At 33.3% G+C, this 10,000-nt stretch overlaps 2 protein-coding genes across 2 annotated transcripts in view; both read left to right on the top strand.

Annotated features, from left to right (window-relative positions):
* Positions 1-1,019, top strand: part of LOC137620564 (uncharacterized) — a 1,027-nt gene extending 8 nt beyond the window's left edge. Inside the window, exons 1-2 of the mRNA XM_068350818.1 lie at positions 1-121; positions 454-1,019. The exon at positions 1-121 is cut by the window's left edge and continues 8 nt beyond it. Coding sequence (XP_068206919.1) covers positions 97-121; positions 454-971 — 543 coding nt within the window. The 5' untranslated portion in view covers positions 1-96 and the 3' untranslated portion in view covers positions 972-1,019. The remainder of the gene's footprint in view (positions 122-453) is intronic.
* Positions 1,020-7,528: 6,509 nt separating this feature from the next.
* On the top strand, positions 7,529-8,711 carry LOC137620563 (uncharacterized). Its single transcript, XM_068350817.1, has 2 exons — positions 7,529-7,632; positions 8,003-8,711. Exons 1-2 carry the CDS (start codon positions 7,608-7,610, stop codon positions 8,536-8,538), a joined length of 561 nt encoding a protein of 186 aa, XP_068206918.1. The 5' UTR covers positions 7,529-7,607; the 3' UTR covers positions 8,539-8,711.
* Positions 8,712-10,000: the final 1,289 nt, after the last annotated feature.

The raw sequence follows: 10,000 nt of genomic DNA, 5'->3' as shown, positions 1-10,000 counted from the left end.
CTAGACCAGTATAAAAGCTGATCCAAACTCCATCATCAGCATCACAATCCTTCTGGCTTTCCTCATCTCGACACACTCCATCCATACTCACACAAAATGATGAAGGGACTGCTCTTCTGCGGTAAGCATTCTTTTATTATATATGAAACTGCTTCAAGCAAAGCAAAGAAATGGAATAATATAATTCAGACTAATAAATAAATCTAGTAAAAAGCATAATATTTATATTCAATTTCAAAATGGATTAAAATTCATTTAATAACTCTCTCTCTCTCTCTCTCTCTCTCTCTCTCTCTCTCTCTCTCTCTCTCTCTCTCTCTCTCTCTCTCTCTCTCTCTCTCTCTCTCTCTCTCTCTCTAGATCATCTATCACAATCTTTTCATTGAAATCCTTATATAAAAATACTCCATAAATGTTCTTTAAGTTTGCTTGAAAAACAAAATGCTTTCACAGTCTTTCTCGGAGCCGTTTCTGCTGATAACCGCCCTCCCAGCAATAGCTATGGTCCTCCCAGCAATTCCTATGGACCACCTAGAAATGGCTACGGCGTAGATCCTGCCATTGCTGCCCTTGCACAGAACATCCCTGGAGGCGGCGTCCCTGGAGAGGACTATCCTATCTTGGCCTCTGTCCCTGACACTGGATTCGACTGCAACGCTCAGAATGTACCTGGATATTATGCCGACACCGCCCCTGAAGCTGGCTGCCAGGTCTTCCACATCTGCCAGGACAGACCAAGTGGACGCCGCCAGCAGGACTCCTTCCTCTGCCCCAACGGAACCATCTTCAACCAACAGTACCTCGTCTGTGATTGGTGGTTCAACTTCGACTGTGCTGATGCCGAGTCCTTCTACTCTGTTAATGAACTCATCGGAGTCGTTCCTTATGATCCTTATGGAAAGCACAACAGCAATGGTAACGGCTATGGGAAACCACCAGCTCCTTCTGGAGCATATGGAGCCCCCTTTTAACCGCCTTCTCTACTTTACTTCACCTTACAAAATGACCTTTTCCCAATACATGATGATACAAATTTTATTCCTAATGGGAAAACTAAGTTTTTTAAATGATAATTCGTCCTATAAGAATATTATGTCTATTTTGTTTAAATAAAAGTATGTCATAATCTCTTTATTTTTGTTAACCAAAACATCTTCGTTCATAAAATAAACCTATACCTTCTAACGTCTTTAAATAATACTTAAAGAGTAGATCGAAGTTCCAAGTTCTAACACGCACATACAAACACACACACACACACACACACACACACACACACACACATATATATATATATATATATATATATATATATATATATATATATATACACTGTATATACATGTATATATACACATCTGTGTGTATTATAAATATATAATTTATATATAGATATATATATACATATCTATATATAAATTATATCTATATATTTATATTCATAATATGTATATGTAAGTATAATATATATACATATATATATGAATATATACAATAAATATATATATAAGTATACATATATCATCATCATCATCTCCTACGCCTATTGACGCAAAGGACCTAGATTTGATTTCGCCAGTCGTCTCTTTATCTTGAGCTTTTATCTCATTACTTCTCAATTCATCATATACTTCATGCTCAACAGTCCTCAGCCATGTAAGTCTTGGTCTTCCAACTCTTATAGTGCTTTGTAGAGCCAGTTAAACGTTTGGTAAATTAATTTCTCTTGGGGAGTGAGAAAAACGTGCTCAAACCATCCCCATCTACCCTTCACCATGATCTCAGCCACATATGGCACTTTAGTAATCTCTTATAGCTTCATTTCCAATCCTGTTCTGCCATTCAACGCCCAAAATTCTTCTGAGGGCTTTGTTCTCAAAATTACAAAATCTATTTGGATATTGTTTCACTGTCATACCATGAATCACGTTCATACTAAAACACAGATCTCACTAAATTGATACATAGCCTGAATTCTATATGCAATTTTAGGCGATTTGTTTTCCAAATTTTACTTAACTTAGCCATTGTCTGACTTACTTTTATCAATCTTTCATCAAACTCCAATTCTAAAAACCCTGAATTAGAGATCATAGTTCCTAAATACTTAAATGATTCTACCTCATAAATCCTTTTTCCTTCCAATGATATTTCATCTTCAATTACATAGTCTGTTCTCATCATCTCTGTCTATCTTCTATTTATCTTAAGCCCAACCTCCTGTGATATACAATGCATCCTGGTAAGCAACCTTTGCAACTCCTGAGGTGTTCTGTTAATAAGGACAGCTTCATCAACATACTCTAGTCAGCATATTTCATATTACCAATCCCGCGCAATCCTTCTCCTTACCCAACTGTTCTACTGATTACAAAATAGGTGACAACACATTCCCTTGGAGTACTTAACTGTTCACAGGAAATTCATTTCACAGCACTCCACAAACATTCACTTTCTGGATTAGGCCTGAAAGTAAACCATTCCCTATTGTTTAAAATGTCGTTAAAAGTTCTATAAAAATACAAAGAAAAAATATTCTATTGTATTTAATGTTTCTTCTTCTGCTTCCTCCTTGATTGCAAAAGTAAGAAGGAAAAGGAGTTGAAATTATCCTTTAATGGAATTTAAATATCTCGTGTACTTTAGTTTTCAAAAGTATGAGTTTTGTATATCAAATGAACGGCTATCACAAAAAAGGATGCGATGGTATATTTTACCTTTACGAATTACAACCAAAAAAATAAGAAGATTTCGGTAAATAAGGTTAATTGTCAAATAGAAAATACTTCGAAAAATAAGATACAATATAAATCGATAATATAAAAAAAGGATGAAACTTAAATGAACTATTAAATCATATGAAAAAATTGAGGCCTGCTTACAATGATGAGAATTGGTAAAACTGCAAATGGTCAATGGAGAAAAGAGAGGAGAAATGCACAACACTCTTAATGGGAGAAAGGTAATTTTTTCTTAAGCTCGAGAGAAAATTGATGAAAAATATTCTAAATATTTGAATAACGATAGAAGAAACAGACATTCAACAAATCAATCGGAAAATAACCGATCTCATTAAAGGAAAAAGTGGAAATATTCATTACTTTATATATACATACATACATACATACATACATACATACATATATATATATGTATATATATATATATATATATATATATATATATATATATATATATATATATAATATATATATATATATATATATATATATATATATATGTATATATATATATATATATATATATATATATATATATATATATATATATATATATATATATATATATATATATATATATATATATATATATATATATATATATATATATATAACATCCCTATCTGAGGAAATACCTTAACATGGTGAAAGGGTTTGTGTAACGCGATGATCAGCAAATCAGTACTAGCCATACAAGGATGGTTTACTATGAGCGATCAGACGAAAATCTCCCACCATCACCAATTTGCAGTGGCCTGCGTGGTGATAAAAACTGGCAAAACCTCAGACATGAATAAGGAGATGTCTGAAGCCTTTTTCCTGCAGTGGACTAGAAACGGCTACATTTGTTGCTATATATATTATTACGGCTGGCGAATTACATAAACTCCCGAGCTCCAAACTCACCTGTTTATTTTTACATAAATCTGTTACACTTGAAAAATGACACTCGAGCTCTAAGAATATTACGTAACTCCTATACGGCAATATATGTGAACTTAAATATCCAAATATCTTACGTAACACTCAAAACAAAACTGGGTGATTACTTATTAAGAACTATTTAAAAACAACCTCTTACTTCGGTTCTTAGTCAGGGATTACGAGCAAAGCACTGTTTGGAAATATTGGTGATCGAAATAATACACACTTTACAAAAATAAATATATTCTATAAAAAATTAAAAGACTTTGAAAGAATTAATACCAAAAATAAATCACTCAAAATATTAAATTTGAACAAAACACAGACAAGAGAATGTTAATCTATGAAAATTATAGAATCACTTGTTTCACTGGAAATTAATTTCATAAAAATATGATAAAGCACTATATGAAATTCACAAATGCAACGAGGTTACCAAACAGTTAAGCAAAATAAATACAGTTCACTGTTTAACCTAAATCTGACAGGGCCAGTTAAAAATCTATGTTAAAGTACTTACATTAACACACCACTTGATTTAACATTCAATAAATTCCACCAACATTTGAACAACACTATATGCAATATACGTTGGGTAAAAAAACTTATTCATGTTTGAGAGGTCACACACTTGAGAAGAGACGGGGCTTGCGGAAATTTTCACACATATTCTAACCACGTGGAAACAAACATAAACATGACGTAATACCCCGTTTTACTACCTCGTGTGTGTGTGTAATACAGCATACCTAAATGAGCTTACATAAGACTTCATAACAAAATACGTGAAATGAAGTTAATACTTAAAAATAACGTAAATTTACATAAACGAAACTGAATGCACATACAATCAAATGAATGATGAAAGTCCTATGTAATTTACATACATTTACTTAAACCTACATGAGTGGAACTCACCTTACGAGCTGGCTATCCATCTTTTAAATAAGCAAATAAAATAAATGAATAAAATACTTACTGTTATGCTAGATCAGCTTCATAAGATTATTTCAATATATATATATATATATATATATATATATATATATATATATATATATATACAGATACATATATATATATATATATATATATATATATATATACAGATATATATATATATAATATAAATATATATATATATATATATATATATATATATATATATATATACATAGACATATTTCGCATATGTACGCCTTTTATACTATTTAGGGATGATCCTATAGAATTGAAATAATCACATATATATATATATATATATATATATATATATATATATATATATATATATATATATATATACATATATATATATTATATTATATATAAAATATATACACATAGACACGCACATATATATATATATATATATATATATATATATATATATATATATATATATATATATATCTGGATATACCGGTACATATTTATCCGGTCTTTAAGCGCGTCTGTGTGTTTGTGCGTAAACCGGAGATATTGCAGGAGAAAGCCATAACCAACCTACTACCAGACAATTTAGGTTTCATTAAGAGCATCTTGGAACACAATCATCACGGGGAAGAAAAATAAAAAAGTTACTAACGCAAAGACCTGAGAGGCAGTATAAATTAACACTCTTTTAGGGCACTATCTTTACAAAGGCTGCAAGAACCCTCATCTACACGAACTAACAGGAAAATCGTTGGCAATGGTTATGTAATAACATCCCATTAACTTCACCATATCACATCACATTCATGCAATAACGGTATTCGGTATTGGTCATGAAGTAGTTTTGCTCAATAAATCCGTGCCTGATTTCATGAACTTCGGCGCCAGATATTTCACTTGGAAAAAATAGTCAAAAGTACCAAAATTATATCAATACAAGCATAAAAATTTAGTTTCATAACTATGGCAATAGTTAATCCACTGTCTTGGGGTAAAGTTGTTTTGCTTGAGGGTACACTCGCACACACTATTCTGTCTTATTTCTCCTCTTTTTATGTTGTTGAAGTTTTTATAGTTTATATATGAAATATTTATTTTAATGTTGTTACTATTCTTGAAATATTTTATTTCAATTGTTAATTACATCTCTTATTTCCATGTTTCCTTTCCTCACTGGGCTATTTTCCCTGTTGGAGAATTTGGACTTATAGCAGCCTGCTTGTCCAAGCTTGTCCTAATAGGGTTGTAGCTTAGCAAGTAATAATATTAATAATAATAATAATAATAATAATAATAATAATAATAATAATCTCATATCATTGAAGATAAATATCAATGGAGATTATTAACAACACGCTACAGCATTTCATAATAGCATTAATAAAGATAATCCTCATCATCATGTACGATTGAAGCAGTATCTATTAAATTATAAGAAAGACAACAGAAAATCGAGACAAAAATCAACACCGAAACTGAAATATACAAATCCAGGTCAATAATAACGAACGATAATATGAAAGGTAAAAGACCAACTGAAATAAAATAATCACTCAGCCGGAATGCATAATAAAATGTTGACAAAAACAAATCCATAAAGTATTGCAGGACTGTTGACGCGAATAGATAACTGGTAAATTGTTGACTTAGGTGGATCAGAGTCAGGGTGGCGACGGCCATGAAAGTGACAACATAATAACAAAGACTTACTAGAATCTGAAAGATTAAAATCATGCCTCTTGTCTCCAGTCGCCCTTCAAAGTGAAAAAAAAAAAATCAACCAACCAATGCTGGCGCCCAAAGCCTCCAGCTCTTAGTTATTATATCCTGGAATTACTCCAGCCCTTCATTCATCACAAAATAGATAACAGCCGCTACTGGAGTAAATAAATCAAATGAGGCTTATGTTACCCACCATGAATTGCTGAATAAATGGAAAACTATACATTTTCATTACCAATGCATTATCTACACTCTCAAGAGCTAGACAGACTAAAGCGCTAAACAGAAGGAAGCAACAACAAAAATATCATTAAAACATTCATAACCAATGAAATTGAAGCAGTCTCGAAAACATACACAACTGTAAAATTTATATGCAAATAAAGGCAAAGATGATATCTAGAATAGCCTTGGTGCGCATCATCACAACAAAAAACCATAACTGATGCTAATCGCTAATCAGCCGACCTCGCTGTAACGAACTGGTGTAAATACATGAAAAATTTATGAAGGTGAAAAATTTTGCTTCAAACCTCAACGAAAGGAAAGGGAATTTTTTTCTTTTTTTGGGGGGGAGTAGGTAGGGATGAATATCTTCAGTAAATGAGGATTGATGTACCGAATTAAGAAAACTATGGAAGACTTAATAAGGGTAAAAAAAGAAAGAAAAAATGGAGATGATTTAATTTAAAAAAGGAAAGGCTCAAACGCAAAATAATTCCATAAGAAATAAAAAGGTTAAAATGAGAAAGGGAAGTGTTATCTTTCAACGGATTAAATACTGTACTGTGTATGAAGACGTAATAATAAAATGGCACGCACAAGGAAAAACTATTAATAAAAATGAAAATCTTAGTTTTGGTATCCAATAACTCCCTAAATATACATATAAATAAAACAAAATGTCTAAATTCGTTTGGGGCAGAATGTACTTAAACAAAATATTTTAGGCTGTACTAAGAAAAAATATAGCAGTTTTAGGGCCTTTTTAAGAAAAATAAACAAACATATGAACAAAACAATATCATGTTCTCTAGCGACCTAATTTTTCCTTTCTGTCAAGGAAATGCGAACAGCAACGCCTTACAGAGCAGATATCTATTTCTTGCGAGAAATATATTGCACGAGATGAAGTCTGGTGAACGGCCCTCAAGAGGTCAGGTGGGCAGGGCAATGAAAGAGGCGTACCCGACCAGTATAAAAGGTGTTCCAAACTCGATCATCAGCATCAGAATCCTCCTGGCTTTCCTCACCTCAACACTCACTATCCACACTTCACACAAAATGATGAAGGGACTGCTCTTCTGCGGTAAGTACTCTTTTAGTATATATGGACCTATTTATTAAGCACGGAAAAGCACTTTAATGTAGAATTCAGACTCATGTGAATCAAGCGTAACATTTACGTTCAATTACATGATGGAATACAATAATACAATAATTGATTTATTATCTCTCTCTCTCTCTCTCTCTCTCTCTCTCTCTCTCTCTCTATATATATAACATATATTTATATATATATATATATATATATACTGTATATATATATATATATATATATATACTATATATATAATATCTTTCATAAAAATCCCAATATATAGGTACTCCAAAACTTTTCTTGAAGCAGTTTCTTTAAAATAGCAATTGTTGTTTCATAATTAATCAATTACTTTCAGTCATTCTCGGGGCTGTTTCTGCTGATAACCGCCCTCCCAGCAATAGCTATGGTCCTCCCAGCAATTCCTATGGACCGCCTAGAAATGGCTACGGCGTAGATCCTGCCATTGCTGCCCTAGCAGAGAACATCCCCGGAGGTGGCGTCCCTGGAGAGGACTACCCTATCTTGGCCTCTGTTCCTGACACCGGGTTCGACTGCAACGCCCAAAACGTTATGGGCTACTACGCCGACACCGCCAGAGAAGCTGGCTGCCAGGTCTTCCACATCTGCCAGGACAGACCCAGTGGACGCCGCCAGCAGGACTCCTTCCTCTGCCCCAACGGAACCATCTTCAACCAACAGTACCTCGTCTGTGATTGGTGGTTCAACTTTGACTGCGCTGATGCAGAGTCCTTCTACTCCGTCAACGAACTCCTCGGAGTTATCCCTTACGGCTACGGCAACGGAAACGGTAATGGCAATGGAGTCGGGGCTCCACGAGGTGCCTATGGAGCTCCACCTGCTCCCTCCAATGGATATGGCGCACCGCTTTAAGAGAGCAAGCTCCCACTAGGTCAAGACGTCTTCATCACAGAACCATTCATTATTCATAAGTCAATACTTCTCAGCGCCTTCTCGGGTGAACTCTCTTCACTACAAGGTTAGCTTGGATCGACACGACTATGTAAACGATCATAAGAACTATGTTTATTTTGCTAAATAAATCACAAAAAAATAACATGTTTTTTAAAACTTCCTACAGACAGAAAACACCGTCCCAAGACAATGCGTCATAAGGAAAAGTTACCGTTACCAAAAATCTTGATAACACAAATAAAAATGCAATCATAAATAACTTCTTTATATATATATATATATATATATATATAAAATATCTACATATATATAAATATCTACATATATATAAATATCTATCTATATATATATATATATATATATGCCTTGTGGAGCCCAGTTAAACGTCGCTTAACTAATCTCTCTTGGGGTGTGTTAAGAGCGTGCCATAACATCTCCATCTACCCCTCACCATGATCTCATCCACACATGGCACTCGAGTAATCGCTCTTATAATTTCGTTTCGAATCATGTCCTACCGTATAACTCCCAATATCCTTCTGAGAGCTTTGTTCTCAAATCTACAAAATCTGTTGGAAATTATTTCCTTGTCATACCATAACTCATATCCATAAAGTATTACCAACCTAACTGAACTGATATACAGTATGAGTTTTGTATGTAATTTTAATTGGTATGGTTTCCCAATTTTACTTAACTTAGCCATTTTCTTATTTGCTTTTTTCAATCTTTCACCAAACTTAAATTCTAAACACCCTGTATTGGAGATCATAGTACCTAAATACTTGAATGTTTCTGCCTCAATAATTCTTTCTCCTTCCAATGATATTTCCTCTTCCAGATTTCCCCATCTCTATCTTTCGTGTAATGTTTCATGCACTCTGGTGAGCAATCTTTGCAAGTCCTGTGATGTTCTGCTAATAAAAAGAGCATCATCAGCATAATTTAGGTCAGCTAATTTCCTTTTGCAAATCCAGTCCAATCCTTCTACATTATTTCCGACTGTTCTACGCATTACAAAATCCATGAGGAGGATAAATAACATGGGTGACAAAACATTCCCTAAAAGTATTCCGCTGTTCACTGGAAATTCTTTTGATATGACTCGACTAACATCAACTTTATACTTACTATACTCATGAAAAGACGTGATCAAATTCACATATGTAAAAGGAGTTCCATTATTACGCAGAACTCTCCACAAAATTGGCAGGTGCACTCTATCAAAGGCCTTATCATAGTCCCCAAATGTCATCAAAAGTGGATATCTATATTCTACGCATTGCGGTACAACATTTCTCGAAATGAAAATTTTGTCAGTACAAGTTCTAACTTTTCTAAACCTTGCTTGTTCATCTCTCAGCTTTTCATCAATCTTTCTCTCTAGTCTCTTTAGAATAAGCATACTATATAATTTCAT

Source organism: Palaemon carinicauda, chromosome 27 (assembly GCF_036898095.1).
Source record: "Palaemon carinicauda isolate YSFRI2023 chromosome 27, ASM3689809v2, whole genome shotgun sequence".
NCBI classification, from domain to species: domain Eukaryota; kingdom Metazoa; phylum Arthropoda; class Malacostraca; order Decapoda; family Palaemonidae; genus Palaemon; species Palaemon carinicauda.
Note: the sequence above shows the minus strand (reverse complement) of the source record. Positions and strands in the feature narration are given on the sequence as shown.

What these genes read in the sequence shown, in the direction of transcription:
- LOC137620563 (XM_068350817.1), top strand. Translation starts at nt 7,608, where the DNA reads ATGATGAAGGGACTGCTCTTCTGCG. An exon ending in GAAGGGACTGCTCTTCTGCG is followed by an intron (nt 7,633 to 8,002) that starts GTAAGTACTCTT and finishes AATTACTTTCAG; the next exon opens with TCATTCTCGGGGCTGTTTCT.